The sequence below is a fragment of the Pituophis catenifer genome, unplaced genomic scaffold, assembly GCF_029215685.1.
Source record: "Pituophis catenifer annectens isolate HBS135680 unplaced genomic scaffold, rPitCat1.0.hap2 SCAF_2, whole genome shotgun sequence".
Classification (NCBI taxonomy): Eukaryota; Metazoa; Chordata; class Lepidosauria; order Squamata; family Colubridae; genus Pituophis; species Pituophis catenifer.
In genome coordinates, this window is record NW_027256882.1 from 269,731,449 (window position 1) to 269,752,816 (window position 21,368).

The window sequence follows — 21,368 nt, forward strand, 5'->3', positions numbered from 1 at the left end:
CCCTCGAGGTGGCTGCAGGAGGGGGGGAAAGAAAAGAAAAGGCTTTGAAGGGGTGTGTGTGTTTGGCAATGCGATCCTGCCACCTCTGCCTCTTCCTTCTCTCTGCCTCCAACAGAAGTCGGAGGGGAAAAGGCAGTTGCTTTGCTGAGCGCTTCTCCGTGTTTCCAGTGAGGGCGACTGACTTGGGATGAAATGCGGAGAAACGCTCCCTTTTCCTCTCCGACTTCTGTTGGCAGAGAGAAGAGAGGCAGAGGTGGAGGCAGCAGCAGAAGGCAAGGGGCTGATCGCAGCCGGCGTGATTACCCAGCGGTCTCCCTTCACGTGGCTCACTTCAGTGCCCCAAACACACACACATACCTTCGAAGTCAAGGTCTTTTTGTAGAGTAGCAGTATTGTCAGTGGTGTTGAATAGTTTTATATCACCAGCAAAGAGAACACAGATGCTTATAATATGATTGCAAAGGTCATTTATATAAAGTATAAAGAGCGTGGGTCCTAAAACGCTGCCTTGGGGGACACCACACAGGTGCAGGGTTAGATAAGGCGTTCCCTATTTTGACTACTTGTTACTTGTTACTTGTTTGATAGGAGCGCAGCTATCCACTTATGCAGGAATCCAGAAATGCCATAAGATTTTAGTTTTAGAAGTAGCTTGTCGTGTACCACTAAATCGAAGGCTTTACAGAAGTCTATATACAGTGCATCTATTGATTTATCCTGGTCGAGGTTTGAAGTCCATATGTTTTTGCAGTGTAATAGTTGCAGATTGCAGGACAATTTTTTTCTAAAGCCAAATTGCTTGTTAGAGAGTAGGTTATTAGTCTCTAAGAAGAGGGTAATGGATTGGTTTATGATTGATTCCATGACTTTGCAGGTGACACAACATAATGAGATTGGTCTGTAATTATCAACTAGGTTGGGATCACCCTTTTTGAAGATAGGGATGACCGTGGCTAGTGACCATAAGTTAGGTAAGGAGCTGGTTCTGAAAGATATTTCATAGATTATGCTAAGTGGTTCTGCTATGGTGAAGTTGAGAGCTTCTTTAGGAAGTAGGCACATAATCCATCAGGGCCAATCAATAGAGATAGTTTTAGGTTGCATAGTGCCTTTTCAATGGCATCTTCTGTGAAACCCACGTGTAGTAGATCATTGTGAGTAGTTGTGGTATGATTGGGAAATGAGGGGAATGAGCCATGGCTGTTTACAAAGACTGAACCAAAGAATGTGTTGGCCTTAACGGTTTCATCATTACAGTCCTTCCCGTTTGGTCCTTTTAGTGGTGGGATGGATCTTTTATTGGTGGCCTTTACAAAATTGTAGAAGGCTCGGTGGATTTAGTGCATATTAGGTTTTCCTCTTGTTTGCTGTAACAACTGATGCATTCTGCCTTTATCTGTCGGCATAAGGTTTTGTAGCAACTTTTGAAGTTAGCTACGTAGCCAGTTTTGTTTTTGTGCCAAAGAGGGTTTTTTTCTGGTGTGAAGCTTCCTTATTGTTGTATTTAAAATTTATAAACTTTATTAAAACATAAATAAAACACATATAAAAACATTTACACAACATACAACATAAAAATAGAGTATTCTTTTAAAGCATTGTTTCATAATGGTTCTTCAACTAATACAGTTATAGTTTATTCCCCTTATTCTTAGCCTAGTAATTTATTCTTTTTCCTTCCCGCCCCTCTTTCCGCCCCCCCCCCCTTAGAATTCCCCTTAGCAATCTATATATTTGGATTATACCATTTTTTGGATTTCCATATTCATATTTATATGCCCATAAGAGATTATTTATATACATATTTACATCTTTGTTCTATCTTTCTTGTATCTACGTTTCTTTAGTAGTAGTATTATGCCAATGATTGAAGCTTCCTTATTGTTATGGGTAATTTATTTTTCCTGGTTTGGGGGGTTATTAGTGGTATGTATAGTTTGATGATTCTTTTGACTTTTTGCAAAAAATGTTATAATGGTCATGTGATAGTCTCTTACTGTGGTAATGTTGGTCGGACCTGTACATGTGATACTTTCTTACTGTGGTAATGGAGTCTGGTAGTGATGAATTCAGCCATGTCTCATCCAGACCCTGCTTCCCCCCTCATCATCATGACCCTGTTTCCTCTCTCCCCCTAGAATGTGTCATCAATCACATTCGCCAACAGAGCAATTTTGCGGGTGGTAGAGATCACTCCCCTTGGGCTACTGTGGGTAACCCTGGGAGACAGCCTTGAGAGAGATAAATCTGGATTGTACTTCTGTTTATGGCTGCCGCGCTGCTTCGTCAGTTTCCCATCCCCCTTGCCTATGGCAACTTGAGAGCAGGCCAGGGATGCTTTGTGAGTTGACACAAGTCCCATTAAGTTTATTGTAAGCATTTGGCTTTCTCTGTATAAATCATGGAGCAAGTGTATACAGCTCTTTGTTCCAATTCCTTCCCAAATCCTTAACAAAAGTCAAGATCGCTCCTTGATTCCTTTCTTCCGAGCAGTGCATGAAAAAAATTGAACTTGTTGGCTTGGTGTCCTCTCACTTCCTCCACAATATGTTTATCATACAACATGTCATGCCTTACAGATAAACTACTCTTGTAGTCAATCCCCTGTCTCATATCGTCTCAGACAAATGGTTGTCCAACCTTTGTTTGAAAACATGGAGTGATGAAGATTTCTAACTGCAGGAGACCAGTGGTTCCAATGCATTCAAGTACTCTCACATCGCCACTCATAAAAGTGGTGTACAGATCCATAAGAAGTCTCAAATGATAAGGACATAAAGTGTGCATTTTGGGAATTTTGCAATTCCAAAGGACCTCCAATTATAAGAGATGTCCAATTATGTTATGCCACCCCATAGAAGGGCATTTAGAAGCCATTCCCAGCACAGAAATTCATTCTTCCAAATACAGAAAAAATCTCAAGTTTGCCACAAGAAAACACTGGATACATAGCACAGATGAACAACAACAACAAAAGAACCAACAACAAAATGGTTTTCAAGAAGGGTTTATTTTCCTCTGCTTTCTGGAAATAAACTACCATTTTATTTGTGATAAACACAGTAATAACTTTATCTAGCAGAGTAAGTGCGCACACATAGAGAGAAAAATAAAGATAAATAATTTATAGAAACTTGTGCTTAGCTTTTATAAAGCTTTTATACACTTTGTTACAAAATTGCATTTAAATAGGAAACCTACCATATTTTTCGGAGTATAAGACACACCTACCTTTTTGGGTGAGGAATACAAGAAAAAGAAATCTGCCTCTGCCTCCCAGCAATTTTGCCTCACTGCAGCAAACAGCCTGCTTTACTTTCATTTTCAGCATAGCTTGATTAGCACAAGGGAAAAAAAATTGCTCCCAGCAATTACCTCCTTGCAGCAAGCAGCAGAGGTCTGTACAGCAATAGGCTATGGCAATCACTGTAGCCTGAAACAGGTGAGAGTCGGGAGGCTGATCCAAGGGACAATCAACTTGTGCTAATTAGGCTGTGCTGAAGCTGAAATGGGCTGTTTCTTCTTGCTGCTTGCTACAAGGAGGAAACTGCTGGGAGGCAGAGGCCAAAGGGTGGGGGCCAGTGGGTGGGCAGAGCTACCTTCGGTGTATAAGATGCACCTAAATTTTCACCCCCTTTTAGGGGGGAAAAAGTGTGTCTTATACTCCGAAAAATATGGTAAATACACAAACTGATCAGTTACCCTCCAGATGAATTCATCTGAAGTTGTTGTTACTTTTAGCTGGCAGGCTCAATGTTTTTGTGTTAGCTGAGTATGGTGTTACTAGTCAAATGCATCTGGAGGGAAAAGGCTGGAAAAGAATGTCTTAAATGAATCATAATGAATGAATATAATAAAAAAGAATGTCAACATCAAACGATAATTCTATAAATTGCCTTGTATAACACTCTTTATCCAAAGAGAATATTTATCTGTCAGAAGGGTGTAGACACCAGGATACTGAGGCTTTCCACATCCTTGACCAAAGGAAACGATGCCTCTTTGTTTCCCATTGCACATCAAAGGACCACCAGAATCACCCTGCGCAAGGGAGAAAAAGGGGTGGGTGGGGAGAAGAGAAATTTTGCATTATTTGCAGTTGTTGTATTTGATTTATTCATTCATTAAATCTCTATGCTGCCCATCTGACTGATACAGCGACTCTGTATGCTTTTCTCCACCACCACCCCAATACCTTGGAAGGAGAAGTGGAGAGGAGAGGAGAGGAGATAGGTGCATGTGTTTCTGTGTGCATGTATCTGTGTGTGTTTGTGTTTTAGCTCACTCCCATCACTGCCAGAAATAACGTTTCTTGATGAGGAAATGACCAAATACTTTTAGCTGCATAAAGATACACTCTATTCTACAAGTGTGAATTCTGAAAAGATGGAGAATGTAGCCACATTTAGGCAGACAAGATGCCAGCTACACTTCAGACTAGTGTTCTGAAAAAGTCACATTCTATTGTGCCCCCTCCCCCCAAGTGCTCCATCGATAAGTACAGGTAGTCCTTGACTTACAGCAGTTCATTTAGTAACCATTCAAAGTTGCAAAGTTCACTTAACAACTGTTTACAGATTAACAGAGTTGGAAGGGACCTTGTAGGTCACCCCCCGCCCAAGCAGGAGACCCTACACCATTTCTGACAAATGGCAGTCCCATCTCTTCTTGAAAGCCTCCAGTGACGAAGCTCCCACAACTTCCGAAGGCAAACTGTTCCATTGGTTGATTGTTCTCACTGTCAGGAAATGTCTCCTTATTTCTAGGTTGAATCTCTCCTTGATCGGTTTCCATCCATTATTCCTTGTCTGGCCTTCGGGTGCCTTGGAAAATAGCTTGACCCCTTCCTCTCTCTGGCACCTCCTCAAATATTTGAACACTGCTATCATGTCTCCCCTGGTGCTTCTCTTCTCTAGACTAGCCATGCCCAGTTCATGTAACCGTTCTTCATATGTTTTAGTCTCCAGTTCCCTAATCATCCTGGTTGCTCTTCTCTTCACTTTTTTTAGAGTCTCAACATTTTTTTTTATAATGTGGTGACCATTATAAAAAAGATGTTGAGACTCTAGAAAGAGTGCAGAGAAGAGCAACAAAGATGATTAGGGGACTGGAGGCTAAAACATATGAAGAACAGTTGCAGGAACTGGGTATGTCTAGTTTGATGAAGAGAAGGACTAGGCGAGACATGATAGAGCGTTCCAATATCTCAGGGGTTGCCACAAAGAAGAAGGAGTCAAACTATTCTTCAAAGCACCTGAGGGTAGAACAAGAAGCAAAGGGTGGAAACTAAGCAAGGAGAGAAGCAACTTAGAACAAAGGAGAAATTTCCTGACCATCAGAACAATTAATAAGTGGAACAACTTGCCTGCAGAAGTTGTGAATGCTCCAACACTGGAAATTTTTAAGAAGATGTTGGATAACCATTTGTCTGAACTGATGTAGGGTTTCCTGCCTGGGAAGGGGGTTGGACTAGAAGACCTCCAAGGTCCCTTCCAACTCTGTTATTCTATTCTATTCTATTCTATTCTATTCTATTCTATTCTATTCTATTCTATTCTATTCTATTCTATTCTATTCTATTCTATTCTATTCTATTCTCATTCTTTCAAATTCTGCTTTCAGTATACTATTTTTGAGTTTCAAGCATTCAGAGCAGGTAGATAGATAGATATACTTACAGTACATGAATCCTTGCCTCCTTTCTTGTCACCAGCACAGACCATATTCACTGTCACTAGAGGCCTGGAATTATAGTGCTTTTGATCATTGCAGGTGCTTCTTGCAATGACAGTGACATTAACTTCACGGAGGACATCTGATGCTTTTTCACTTCCACTCTTAGTAATCCCCCAACCAGCTACCAGACACTGTGTTCCTGCCTTGAGGTCATCATACAGCCGAGGAAACTTAATGATAGCGACATTCTTGTTAAGTTTTGCTCGTTTATTAAGCTTAAATGAAACAAGAGGGAAGGCAAAAAAGATTAATCCTTACATTAACAGTCAATATGGTGTATAAGGCATCATATGTTAGACTTGCACCTTGGAGAGTCACCCTATCTCAGTCTGACTTATATTACAATATTGTGCAGACCAGGGGTGAAATCCAGCAGGTTCTAACAGGTTCTGGAGAACCGGTAGCGGAAATTTTGAGTTTGGAGAACCGGCAAATACCACCTCTAGCTGGCCCCAGAGTGGGGTAGGAATGGAGATTTTGTAATATCCTTCCCTTACCACACCCACCAAGCCATACCCACAGAACCGATAGGGAAAAAGTTTGAATTTCACCCCTGGTGCAGGCGCAATGGGTCTGAGAAGCAACATACATACCATCTTACCCCTTTACAATAAAAACAAACTATAATAGAAATAATAACAACATTAATACTTAGAACTTCTTCAGTATTATACTTGCTGATCCTTTATATAGAAATAATAATTCCTCCCTCCTACTCTCCATCTCTGAAATGAAAGGGAAAAGAATGTTTCCAACACATAAGTGTGAGAATATTCTTTATTCCACTGATGCCATCATCCGTGGTGGTCCCTATGCCAATCAAATGGGCCTCAACTGTCAGGCTCTCTTATGGGCTGCTTGCCAGCCCTTTGAGGTAGGCCAGATCAACAACATGAGTAAATAACTGTTTCTTTTTCTCCCCTCCTTTCTCAAGGCCAGAGCTAAATCCCTTGTACACTGCTTTCTGCAAGGTGATGTATAGCTGTGTCAGGGCTGCCTCCGTCCATTCCCTAGGAAAGGAAAACCCTTGGCTCCATAGATTCAGAGAAAAGGTACTTTTACTAGGAGAGGACTGAATGCAACAAGTCTTAGGCAAGATCTGAGGCAAAAGTGCGCCAAGCAGCAAATTGAAACAAACTGTAAGCCCAATCGCCTTGTAGCTGCTGGCTGCTGCATACCAAAACTAGAAGAAATGACCTTGGAGAGATAAGCAAAGGCCAGAGGTAGTTGCAAAGCTGTAATGAAAAATTCTCCACTGACCCCACCCCCATGGCAACTACCAGCAGGCTAGCTGACTTTCGACCCCATAACAGTGGCTTTAGTCATGCATATAAAATCTATACAATTAAAATAAACCACACATCTCAACAATGATCTCAACAGTCTTAACAATCTCAAATCCAGGTAGCCCTCAATTTACAACCATTTGTTTAGCTGGTGTTTGAGGTTATGATGGCACTCAAAAAAGTGACTTATGATCGGTTCTCCCAAGCAGAGTCGGAGGGTGCTGGTGGAAAGCTGGATTTGAATGTTTCACTTAACAGCTGCAAAAAGTCACTTAACAAAGATTGCAAAAAAAAAAGGTCATAAAATTCAACATGATTTATTTAACAACCACCTCGCTTATCAATGGAGATTCCAGTCCCAAATGTGATTGTAAGTTAAGGACTCCCTGTACCCATAAAGAAAAGGAGAAACCATTCTTGCTGTCCTTCATGTGTATATTATTTATGTACATCCTTTAGAATATACCTGAAGAAGCATAATGTCATTCTCCTTTGTGGCTCTATCATAGCACGGGTGAGGTATGGGCTTCTTAACTTTGAAAACTTGTTTTGTTGTGTCTTTTTCTGAATGAATTCCAAGAATAACTTCAGCGTTTTTTGTTCTAAAAAGGATAGAGGATAAAACAAGAATTGAGTAAAGTTCTTTTCTAGCAAGTATAATACGTTATAATCTCAGCTGAAGGATATTAAGTTTTATCATTTGGCAGTTCAATCTTCTGTGTTTCTTCAGAAATAAATTTGGCTGTATTTAACATTATTTATATCCTGGCATGCAAATTTAAAATTTGGAGAGGGCAGGCTTTACTTCAATTTTCATTGGAGTATTATTTCAACAGTGAAAGTAAGTATATATTTTGATAGAAGATGCAAAATACTTTCAATGGCCTATTTCTGGCTACGTTCAAAAATAAATTACAATACATGAACATTCACACCTATATATGGATATTTTGGAAATCAAAGGGAGGTGAAATTACATGCAATTTTCACAAGGACAAGAACACCAATAATGTGCAGGGAGGTGTGTGCTATTAATGTCATGCTTTGCTCTCCATGGAAAAGAAACATTTGGAAGAGGGCTTTTGAGAGAACAGAAAAATTCTCTAATATCATCTATGAAAATTGATTCCAATTTCTGACTCATAAGTAGGCCAGCACAATCTTGTCTCCTATTTTACCACATTTTTTGGTTTATCCCAGTTTGTCCCTACTGTGGCTTCTGGCCCTTCATCTGGCTAGAGCCCGGCCATCTAAACTAGATTGTTTTTGGGGTGTGTGGTCAGAATTATTCCTATTGGGTTTTATGATCATGGAATTAGAAAACTAGTATGAGAAATCAATATTGCATATGGTAACTGTGCATGCAGAAGGTTGGGAAAGTAATGAAATATTTGCGATGGAAGATTGGATTATAACATTAACTGAACTTGGAAAAATAACTAAGACTTTCCAGTCTGGATACCGGGGCGGGGGGAGGGGGAAAGAAAAATAATTTCTTTTAAAAAGCTGGAAACCTTACATAGAGAAGAAAGAAGAAAAGATTAAATTGATGATGTATTTATTTGGGAATTAAAAAAGGTCAAAAAGAATGGTGAAACTAATAAAGTGATAATTACTTTATAGAAAGAATGTGTATTTTCTTCTCTTTTAATTCCTTTTCTGTTTTCCCCCCTTTTCCTATTTTCAATCTTTTTTTGTACATATTTATTGCATTGAAAAATTCTAGAAACATACACACAGGCACATACACATACACACAAACATAGATTGGATTTCTTTGCTTTGTTGTCATTCCTAGAATTTATGCCAAGAAGCTGGGATAGTGAACAATTTACCTGAAAGATAATACCCAGCTGACAATTTTACTTGGGTTGAAACTTTAGGTTTGCTCATCCCTAAAGAGCAGGGTGATGTTATGCTTGAAATAATAAATAAATAAAACAAGATATTTAAAAGAAATAAATAAAAACCTAGCAAAACTTCCAAACTTACGTGTTGCAGTGAGCTGCTGTTAATACCCAGTTTCGTTTGATCAGGCTCCCCCCACAAAGCATTGAGCCTTTGATCTTGGCCATAAAAGGTCTTGAATGTGGAACTGATTCTTTTCCTCCAATGATCTGGACACAGTGATCTAAACAGAATGAAGAAGCCAAGCTAATCACGAGTCACAAAATACAACTTTAAGTTAATCCATTAGCTAAAGAGGAAAAGGAAGCCAACACAACATGCAAATATTTCATCATACAAAGTGCTCCACAGTTTGTGTTATGGTGGGGTATTACCAACCTATGAAATCAATCTTGCTTTTTTTGCACTTATTAACACATTTCACACCTTTAGATTGTAGCACTTCCAGTTTTGTCATGCTTATCTTGGACTTTTAGGGATTACATCTGGAGGACACCAGATTGGAGAAGTACAGTTACATACCTTGAAGCATATACAAATGTGGACATTGCTTTGTGCTTGTGCTTGGTAATAGCTAAATTTAATGATTACTTTTCAGACTTCTGTAAAAAGTATATTTTTTGTATGACATGCTGTATACTGAATATCTCAATGAATTGTGATATGTGACTGCAAGAGCATTACTCCACAAAGTTACAGGATAGCCTTACAGTCCTATTCTAAAAAGCTAAATGTTCTGCATGTTTTCTACACAATATTGAGCAAGCCTGATTCTCCTAAAATTAAGTACCAAATAATTTTAAATTAAACTTTAAATTAAATGTAATAAACTAAGTTTATGTTTAAATCAAATGTCTTTATTGATGGATACAATGCAGAATTATCTAATAATTGTTTTATTTATTTTATGCTACCAGTATATTGAAAGAAATAGAACAGAGAGAAGAATGAAAGAGTAAGGAACACAGAGAAGATAAGAAAACAACAACAACAAAAATTCTCCCTGTTTCTCTCTGTCTCTCTTTTCCCTTCATCCAGGCCTTTGCTGACGGAGATTGACACTTCTTCCTTTTTCTTGTTCTCATCTGGATTTGTATTCTCTGCCAACACTTTCCCAATAACCAATTCAGTAGCCACATCTCCAATTAGTCAACAGAACTGTCAGGACAGCTCTGCTGCAGAGACCCAAAGGGAAAAAGCAACACAAAAGGAGTGAACTTATTCCTTACTGATAAGGGCTATTTACATTGCCCTTATACTTAGAAACGATGGGTTTTTGATGCAATAATATAAATCCTTCCTAATTAAATACTGCAATTTGTATGCAAGAATAAACCCGGCATTTTACTCAAGTTGTCCTTTCCTGAGACAATTCTAAACTCTGGCATTATATGGGTTAGGTATGATATGGTCAAAGGCAAAAATCTCATTGGTCTGTTACAACAACAGTATATTGATGTTAACCACACCTGCGACTTAATGTGTGATTCTCAGCCTGTGAGGTTGCATGAACAGGAGAAAAGATGTCAGATTTGGACTTTGGACCTTTTCTGTGTGTAGATATGTATGTGTGTGTTTGTGCATGTATATAAAACTATATGCAGTACATTTATCCTGAATTATACGATAGTTGCTTTTTCTCATTATTCATGGCTTTTCTAGTATTTGTAATAAAACTACCCTCTTAGCTTTGACTATCTCCTGCTGGCCTCCTACTGTCAGTATCAGTTCAGCCTGAAGGAGACTTGAGCTATTTTCTCTTCATCACTGTCCAAATTAAAGGAGAAAGCCATACATTTGGAACAAACTGTGTAGTTTATCTGCTTACCCTTTCATTGATTGTTCTGAAGTGACATTATCAGAAATGAAAAGAAACGAACAACAAAAAAAGTAGTATAATTTAGCACTTACCTCTGGGAATGCCGAGGAGAAAAATCACAACAGTGAACCACAAGCCCATTAGAAGGACCATCTTTGCTTTTTTGTGTTTCTCCACATCAAAGTACAGAATGTATATATACTGAGGATGGTAAGGAAGTGGTTGCTTGTTTCATCCTATAAAGGGTGTTCTTTTACACATTGTGAAACTGGAACATTACTAAGACGTTCAAAGTTGTTTTCTTTTTCATTTCTAGTATGAAGACTTTGTCATACTTAACTAACATGGTTATTGAGGTGGAAAACAAAAGATATGAGAGAATACTTGTTATGTTTTCATGTTTGCATTTAACTGTGTGTGTGAGAGAGATGTGGTTTTGGTTGCTGAGTAAAAATTGTAGGACGAGGCTATTGAACCAAGTAAGACATCATATTTAGGTCTTTATTCCGAGAAAAAGTTGCATTAATAAAAGAAATATGAGTTTCCTAAAATGTCCTGCCTACATACATGAAGATAAAATGTTTGATGTGTGGCTGCTCCTTCAGCTCCATTTTGAGAATATCATCATATACAATGAAGAGATTCTCTAGACAACTCTTATTAATTGGGCGAGTGATGATTCTGCACGGACAATTTTGATGAAACAAAAGTCATTCTAAATGTAACTTGATTTATGTGTCTTCCACTCCCATCATTTCCATTAACAAAGACAACTCCAGTTTTGCCTTTGAAATGCTTATGTTTTCAAAGTTATAGTCCGTTTGTTATATGGTGACTACACTAAGCTCTATATTATTTCTGCCATCCATGGAGTTTGTCTGTTTTTGGAAGGATTTTTCAGTACTCCTCTGCCTCCTGGCACCTTTGCTCATCTTAAGCATTTCATATCCTTGAGAAAACCAGACATTAAAGCATCTTTATTCAGTCTCCTCTCTATCTGCTCGTAGAAAAAGTTAATGTCTTTTGTCATATTCATGAAACTGCCACGCTGTCTACATGTTATTTACCGTAGCTCAGAAGGACTTCAGTAAAGCAAGCAGTGCTATACTGCCAAGTCTGTTATCAATTTGGAGCATATACGTATGAATGCTTGCAACCATTCAGAAAATTTAATGCTGGTCATTTGAAGACCAGATTAACCATTATGGCCATCGTGGATCATGCTGCTGCATCTATTTATCTGGCTAACTTAGGGTTGTTGGGTTTTTTTTTTCTTTTCAAAAAGGCTCCTGTAAAATGCCTTCCCATGCAATTAGTGTCTCCATTAGCAGAGAAGGCATCATGCCAGTTTCATTGGGTGGGCAGCTGAGTGAAAATGGGCAAATTTGTTTCAGAGAGGATGGCATCTTCCTTCTCTACCTTAGGAATACAACATGGCAAGCTCCTTCTAGGCTACCTATTCCATTGGCTTCATGTTCAATAAAATGGGATGGAGAGGCCTTAGCTATTTAGTTAATTTGGTTACCCATGGGTCCAGGGGCATCTGCAGAGGGAGTTAAAAAAGGCAAGATGGCGACTGTGAGTGCACAGTTGAAGCTCCACACGTTTTTACATGTGTCGTGCTACAAGGGACATAAAAAGGAGAAAGGGGCTTGAGCATTGAGACATAATCACCATCTTGATTTCCTTGAAGTCCTCTTCCTATGTGGATCCCCCAGTGGCTATAGCCATTTCTCTTTCCATATTACCAGTTGAAATAGCATCTTAATCTGCTGTCCATATGATAGCTAAAAGACGAGAACCGGTTTCTTGTGGCAGAATGTTGGAACAAAGATGTCAGCCAATAAAAAGATCAAGACGTAAAGAGCAATGTGTTAAACCACCAGAGGGATGAAAGCAGCAGCAGAATGAAACTGTGGTGGGTATAAAGAGGAAATTGCACCTTTAAGTCAAGAAAGACCCACCAACTATTTCAGTGGCTTCTTCCTAAAATTGAGTCATGCTTAAGACCAATACGAGTTTGGAGACTAGTTAAAATTTGCTAATGACTAGAGAATTTTTATACCAGCATAGTAAATTGTTATAAATCACCACTGAAGAAATTATCTCAGAGCAACACCGAGTTAACTCCACATATTTTTCTGCCCACTAGAGGGCTCACAAACACATATATATCTTGTATATTCAGTCATATTGCTGGATTATATTTTTCATTTATCTCTTTCTAGTTAGATGGGACATTTTACCATCTTTCCAATAAACTGGGTTTCCAAAGAGTTCTTATATTATCAGATTACACAAGTTATATTCTATCCAAGTTTACCTGCTTTATTGCCACCATGTTGCAGAAGATACCATAAAAGTACTTTTTAAAGAAAGAAGGTTGCAGTCTACTTAATAGTCATTTCTGAAAAAAAGTATCATTGTGCTGAAGGCTAAACATTTGCCTTGTAAGTGTATAAATATAGGGCATTCTGGTGACCTAGGAAAGACCTGGGAAAGACCTGGGAGACCAAGCAAAAAGACTGCGGAGAGAGTGGTCAGATAATAGTCATACAAGCTCACAGCTACATGATAGGCAGAGCAAGAGACTCAGAAGAGACCCTCCCTAGTTTCTTGGGCTGGAAAGGAGATGGGGGAGAATTGAACTTTCAGACTTGCATGATTCTGTCAATGTAGCCTTATAAAAAAGTGGAATTAGTTTATCTGGTTGTGATACCTATTTGGTTTCCTTGGTGAGATGACAGATAATGTAATAAAACTGAATGGAAGGAATGCTGAGCATTTGCAAACCTCCTCTCCTCCTCCTCCTTCTCTTCCTCCTCCTCTTCCTCCTCCTCCTCCTCCCCCTTCCTTCCTTCCTTCCTTCCTTCCTTCCTTCCTTCCTTCCTTCCTTCCTTCCTTTTTCTTTCTTTTCCAGTTCAAAGCTACTCTTAAACCCAAATTCTTAATTCACCTTCTATGTAGTCTTCTATGTAGTTCCAAAATAAGCCGGGATCTAACCGTATAGATTCTTCTGTACATGGTGCTGTTCAAAATGGCCGACCATCACAGAGCTCTAGGTATTGTAATCTTGATAAATCTGGAGACATTATGTTGAACAATGCTGGTACAAATTATCAAAATATTATTTTAACTTCTTAAATTTTATTTTTATTAGGTTATCATAGCTGGGCTCCAAAAATCCAAAAGACTTTAGAAAATGGTCTTCTTTTGTTGCCATCTAGTTGTTGTCTAGATTGTTCTGCACCAAATTTGGCAGCCTTATTTATAGATTATTTCTTATGAACACTTTTATTTTTGCATTCTATTGGTTAGTTTCCATAATGGTATAGCATATTAGTGAAGTCTACTTGTTACCTTTTGAGGGCATTCATAAAAAAGGCTCGTCATGACTAAATAAACTGACCTATTTAATCTCCTTTTTTGCTTTGGCTAAAATCCTACATAAGGCTAAATAAATGCCATTAATTCCAGTGAGATTTTAAGTGGCCTAATTATAGTTAGAATTGCTGTCCTTTAAAATAATCTAATGAGGAATTTGAGAATCAGGACCCAGAAACTATGATATTAAAAATGCTTATATTATAATGGCATGTTCCCACAATGTCTTTGAGGTTATATGGGGCTCTCCATATTCAATGCAAGTTTCATCCTCCCTTCTTTTTGTTATTACAATAATTTTTTGCTATCGGTGAACAATGCTGAGATGAATACAAAAAGGAGGATTTTTTGGGAAAAGGAATGTTTTGAGAATGGATCCCTGTTCTCTGTGGCTAAAATAAATCTTTGGTTTATCTTCCAAATAGGTTCATTTATTCACATGGATGTACTATCAAAGAAAACTTCATTTTGGTAATGTGATCTGAGAGTAAGGAAAAAAATGTTTACAGAGCTGGGATTCCCAGTTTCCCAGTTTGCAACAATACCTCCAATGTACAAATTACCTTTGCTATTCAAGGAGTGACATTTCTTCTTGTTTTGGTCCTTCTGTGATTGGCATTCAGTTATACCTGTGTCCAAGAAAGTTCTACAGAACACTTTTGGATTCTGTGCTGCTATAAATAATAAAGCAACTCTGTTTTTGCTTCCTTTTGCCTTCCTGTTGCCTTTACCCACAGCTCCATTTCTACTGCTTTAGTTCATTTTTTTCTTTAAAAAGAATAATCTTCAAAACTATATTTTATGATGGAGGGATCAAAACGTAGATTGGTATGGAATGAAGGAGAATGGAAATAAATGCAAGATGGTACAACAGAAAAGTTATTTAACTATATGCAATCAGGTAAATATAGAAGAAGCAGGTTAAATGCATCATAAGCACAAACATTTATTTGCCCCAAACAAAACAAAACCCCCAAATTAAAATGACATTCTTTCTAGTTTGTACATACGGTATAAGATTTATTTCTTACTGATCAGCTTTCTAGGCCACCCATTTCCAAATGACTATGGGCAGCTTGACTTATGCAAGGTTTATAAAATCAACAATAAAAACCCTAACCTAAATAACGTTATCTGGGGAACAGAAATCAACAACCAGATGAAAAGAAGTGTAGTATTGAACTTCTACTTAAACAGAGTTTCAGTAGACCTTTCTAGAACAATGCCCAGTGATTGATTGAAACAGTGGTGAAATTCAATTTTTTTTTACTACCGGTTCTGTGGGTGTGGTGTGGCTTGGTGGAAGTGGCTTGGTAGGAGTGGCAGGGGAAGGATATTGCAAAATCTCCATTCCCACCCCACTCTGGGGCCAGCCAGAGGTGGCCTTTGCCGATTCTCCGAGCTACTTAAAATTTCCGCTACTGGTTCTCCAGAACCTCTCAAAACCTGCTGGATTTCACCCCTGGATTGGAGGTGAGGTGAGGCAAGGCTTGCTTGCCTCTTGCACCCATAACTGACTGATAGAAGTTAAGCATATTCCCAATCCCTGACTTGAATCAGCAACTGCATGATCAGGGAAACATGCCAGATAACTTCCATGCAAAAATTGGTTTGGGAGAAGAGGGAAAACCCTGACCTCTACAGTAAGATTGGCTTTAAATTGCTCAAGTATGAACTTGGGAAGAGATGAAGGGAAAGTTATAAGGACATAGGAGGAGAAATGGTTAGTGAGGTCTGTTCATTTTGGGACTGGGGCAAATGAGCAAGAGTGGAACTCTTCTCCAATTGTAGGGAATCCAATGTATTATGAGCAATCTTCTGTTTCTCTCTTCAGCAGCTGCCTATCCTCAAAATACACCCTGGATGTTCAGGGTACCTCTGTATTCAAAATATTTTCAGAGATTTGGGAAGAAAGAGGAATGTTTATACCTGATTCATTCACATCTGTCTCTCAATGGAATTACACCAGAGTAATTCTGAGACTTGGCAGTGTATCTGACTGTCTGTTGTAGCTTCAAAGCCACTTGAAATCCCAAAATTCCTTTTTTTTTTTTTGCTTTCCAAAGTTTCTGCGATATTTAGAGATGCAGCCTTGGGCCATTTTAATCCTTAGACTAGTGTAACAAGTTTTTAAAATTGCTCTCTAAACAGCAACCAAAAAGCAGGGGAAAAAGTAGAAATCTCCAGCTTTGTTCCGTAGCATAACATTGTCCGCTCCAGAGGCCTTTCTTGTCTTATAATGTAGCCCCAGACACAGAGAAGGTTTAAAGTCTAACTTTACACAAATCTGCCTTGCAGTAACTCCACTCAGCACAGTGGGACCTCCAATAAATATGCCCAGAGCAGAACTTTTTAAAGACATGTGGCTTAATTATTATTTTTATTACAGTAGAGGCCTTGCCCGCAAATTGCCACATTTCAAGGGAACATTGAAGATTCTTAGAAAAGTTTCTCTTCTTTGTCTTCCAAATGTCTCTTCATAAGCTAAAGAGGTCAAGAAAACAAGCTAGGCTTTGTATTAGAAAGTAGAGTATGGGTGATGTTAAGCAACTCTTCAGAGCTTAACCAGATCACCTCTGAACTTGAATAAGAAGGAATTTCCTGACAGTGAGAACAATTAATCAATGCAACAGCTTGCCTCCCGGAGTTGTGGTGCTTCATTGCTGGAAGTTTTCAGGAAATGAAATGGTATAAAACAGTGATGGCTAACCTTTTTGCCGTTGTGTGCCAAAAGCGGGGGGAGGGCGGGGGGATCATGTGCGAGTGTGCCCATACCCATAATTCAAAGTGCCCCCCCATGCTCCCCCCACTTTTGGCACGCGATGGCACGGTAGGCCCAGTAGGCCCGTTTTTCACCCTCCCCAGGCTCCAGAGACTTTCTTGGAGCCTGGGGAGAGTGAAAACAGCCTTCCCCATGCCCCTCGGAGGCCCTCCAGAGGTCAGAAACAGCCCGTTTGCTGACTTCCGGTGGGACCCGAAGCCCTGGGTTTTGCCCTCCCCGGGCTCCAGTGGCTTTCTAGGAGCCTGAGGAGGTCAAAAACGGGCCTTCCCCACCCCCACAGAGGCTGGAAATGGCCCATTTGCCTACTTCCAGTGGGCCCGGAAGGCACGAAAATCAGATGCACACGTCGGAGCTGAGCTAGGGCAATGCTCGCGTGCCCACCTATATGGCTTCGTGTGCCACTGGTGGCACGCGTGCCATAGGTTCGCCATCACAGGTATAAGGTATCCTTCCTTGGGTAGGAGGTTGGACTAGAAGATCTCTAAGGTCCCTTCCAGCCCTATCATTTTATAATGTCTTCCCATTGGCCTCTGCAACCTTTTATACAAAGACTTGGAGATTTCTTAATTAACTCAAAGTAAGTAGCAATTTGGTACCTGGCTCTTAAAGTAAAAATAGACAATAAACCCGTGATTGCGAACCTATGGCATGCATGCCAGAGGTGGCACAAAGCCTCCCTCCGGCCAGCTGGTCTTTGGGTCTCTGCTGTGCATGCTTGGGGTGTGGGGCACATGCGGTGGGGTGCGTGCGGGCCCCCTGTCTATGCATGTGCAGGGGGCACAGGTGTGGGGTGTGGGTGGGTGGGGCGCATGCATGGGTGCCACACATGCATTGCATTTTGGGGGTTCGAGCACGCACACATGCATTCGCACGCAAGTGTGCTTTGGCCACTCAGTCTGGAAAACGTTAGCCATCACTGCAATAAACCATTTAACATAGTGCAGAGGACATTGAATCAATTGAGAAAGTGTTGGGAAAGCACACCTACTTTACTTCATTTCCCTCACCCCTATTTTCAGTGCATGTTTACTTACTTTCTTGCAATCTTATATCAAACAGCATTTTTAACATTTTTGCTTTATTTACTTAAAGTAGAATAAAATCAATCCTTCACATTTCTCTTGGGGGAAAAATAATGCCTCCTTGCCACCAGCACCCATTGCAAAATTACACCTTCAGGAAACAGGTATAAAATTGCACAGATCACTGCTGATGAACAGACCGTCTCAGCCATATATTGGAGCGCTGAAGTGTTTCTCAACTTTGGCAACTTTAAGACCTGTGGACTTCAAGTTCCAGAATTCCCCAGACAGCCATGCTGACTGTTTCCAAAGTTGAAAAATACTGCATTAAGCCTATTAAAAATCTCAGGCCTATCTTATTTTTGCAATCCCAGGCAGACAAGATATTTACAGAGCTTGATGATGTTCTGCAAGTTATTTAAGCTTGTTTCCAAAAAAAGGCCCTGTAACATCCCATCTTTAAAGATTCTTCGACATCCTTGTTCAAAACAATCCAGAACATTTTTGCATGCTGAAATGGAGCATTCCATTAAAAGCATCAGATTTTCTTAAGAAATTAGCATTTTCTGACAGAGATTACAAATCCCATTATACCTCCTTACAAAAGATTGGAAGGCCAAGTGTTGATTCACTTACTGCATTTGCACCCCCATCTAAGCAATTTTTGCTCTCTGCTTCCATTTTAATGTTGAGTTTTCCAAAGATACTCTCAAACATTCACTTGTTGAGATTATTGTTCTCCTCCACTTTAAGATCTCTTTCTTTTATTCAAACTTGGAAACAACACCGTGATCTTTAACCTCTAATATCTATAGAGGAAATAAACTTCTTTCGGCTTCTCTTTCATCTATTTTTATCATCTATTTTAATTAAATTGTTACATTTTTTAAAAAAACCTGTTAATAACTTATTGAAAAGACATACAAAGAGATATCATGCAAAAGGGTAAGGAATGTTGTTGGAATTTCCTTTTTTTAATGGTCTCCCCCCCCCCTTAGTATTCTATTTCTGGTATCATATTTTGGAATTCATAGCTTGGCTTCCTATTGTAGCACTCCCACAGAGTTCTGTTTTTAAGAGTACTATGCTTACAGCTTTGTGTAAAGGAAACCACAGGAAAAGTTGGTTAGTTATGCAATGTAAGGAATGAATCTTTCGGTCATTTATATAAACATATACCATATAAACATTATGGTGTGTGTGTGTATTTATATTATAAAAAATAATTATTTCTTTAATAATATGATATATGTAATAAAAATAACCTGTTCAATGAGAGGAAAATGGCTGAAACCTTAAGTATATTTCCTTGATGTATTGGATTCTATAGATATTATTTTTGAATAATGTTCTTAAGGGGCAATCTTACATTCTGCATTGACCAAGTCAGGGGTGGGTTCTACTTACCTTTACTACTGGTTCGCAATGGGATTGCACGCATACACTTGCTTCGCTTGCGTGCACGCCTTGCTTCTGCGCATGCGCAGATCACCAATGACGACATCCGGGACTGTGAGCGGGGCCTCCCACTGGTTTTACTACCGGTTCTTGCGAACCGGTCTGAACCAGGGGCAACCCACCACTGGACCAAGTTAAGTTTACATGCAAGATGTTATCCAAACCTTACTTTGAACATATTTGGGAATCTACTTATCACACAAATGTAAAAGAAGGTAGTACAGTATCTCATTGTCAGTTTTTACCTTGGATTCCTCTCAGATACAGCTCTTCCTGAGCAAAGATTACTTTTATTCCCTAAATTTCAGAAGGAATTTGAAGACTGTGTGCTTTCATCTTTATTCTTTATGCCTTCTCTGTGGGAGCCCCTGCCCTTTGGAATGAACTGCCCCCAGAAATTCGTAAAATCTCTGATCTCCGTGTATTTCACTGTGCCCTCAAAACCTTGTTGTTCCGCCAGGCTGGGCTATCAATGTAAAGATTTTAATTGGTTTTAAATGGGATTTTAAATTTGGGGTTTTATAAATTGGGCCTATCATTTAATAATTTTAATAATTTTAAAATTTTGTCTGTCTTTGTGTTTTTAATTAGGCTGTACACCGCCCTGAGTCCTTCAGGAGAAGGGCGGTATAGAAATAAAATAAATAAATAAATAAATAAATAAAATTCTTGCCAATTTAGAAATATTGAGAATGAGGAGGGAAATTCCCTTTCCCCATGAAGGTCAGCATCAGAAAACGTGGCCCTCTCATTCCATAACAAAGGGAAAGAAAAATAAACTAACTTCCACACCTCTCCTCATCCACCTCTTCACATAGATATTTGGAGGTATGATCTCAGGGGATTGCCGGGGGCATACAGTCATGAGCTTCAGGCCTTCACTGCAGTAAGGCAAGTTTGAACAGCTGGGTCACAACCCTAAACCTCATTTATATCTTATTATTGAGCATTGGTGTCTAGAAGTGTTTTCTATTGTCTGTTGGAGTGGGGTGAAGGATAAAAAAATCAAAGAGGTAGCCATGACTATACAATTGAAGCAGGGGTGAAATGTAAAATTTGTTACTACCGGTTCTGTGGGCGTGGCTTCGTGGTGGTGCGGTAATGTGACTGGGTGGGCGTGGCCAACTTTTTTTTTAACTTTTCAAAGCATTTTTTCTAATGCTTTGAAAAGCCTCTGCCGATCAGGCAACTCAGCTGGGATCGTCAGAGAGGCTGTTTAAAAAATACCTCTCTGCCGATCAGGCAACTCAGCTGGGATCGTCAGAAACTTTTCAAAGCACTTTTTTTACCACCTCTTCGGCCAAGAGGTTGCAGAAAAAAATGCTTTGAAAAGCTTCTGACGATCCCAGCTGAGCCGCATGATCATCAGAGGCTTTTTTTTTAACTTTTAAAAGCATTTTTTCATCGGAAGAGGTTGTAGAAAAAATGCTTTTAAAAATAATTAAAAAAAAGCCTCTGATGATTGGGCGGCTCAGCTGGGCATGGTGGGGGGGGGGGATGCAGGGATTTTTGTTACCAGTTCTCCGAACCACCCGCTGCCATCGCCAACCGAACTGGGAGCATTTCACCCCTGAATTGAAGCCCTGCATGAACTGTGATTCATGTAAAATGGAATAGGGCTTTGATTGCCTGGTTGCAGAAATTCTGGCTCATTTATGGTCATAAATTGAGAACTACCTATATTCCATCTAGCTTTATAAACCATACATTATTTAGTCATGTTGTTCTTTGACCTAACTTGTGACTAACTGGTTCGTGCTGTTTTGCCTTCTATTTTCAATAGTATCGGACAGCTCTGGAGGCATTTGCTACAAAATGTTTTCTTTTCAAGAAGCTCTCACAATCTTATTTGTGTTAACACTTCTGTTTTTATTACTTTGTTGGATTATTTTGTTCCTCTGGGAAATTCAAAAATGCCAGAGATCTCTTTCATCCCATCTGATATTGTTTAGAGATTTGCCTAGTAAGTACTT

At 39.3% G+C, this 21,368-nt stretch overlaps 1 protein-coding gene across 1 annotated transcript; it reads right to left on the reverse strand.

Annotated features, from left to right (window-relative positions):
* Positions 1–3,885: 3,885 nt before the first annotated feature.
* On the reverse strand, positions 3,886–10,902 carry LOC139311453 (granzyme A-like). Its single transcript, XM_070935887.1, has 5 exons — positions 10,842–10,902; positions 9,015–9,153; positions 7,489–7,624; positions 5,679–5,951; positions 3,886–4,041 (listed from the first exon to the last, which is right to left on the reverse strand). Exons 1-5 carry the CDS (start codon positions 10,900–10,902, stop codon positions 3,886–3,888), a joined length of 765 nt encoding a protein of 254 aa, XP_070791988.1.
* Positions 10,903–21,368: the final 10,466 nt, after the last annotated feature.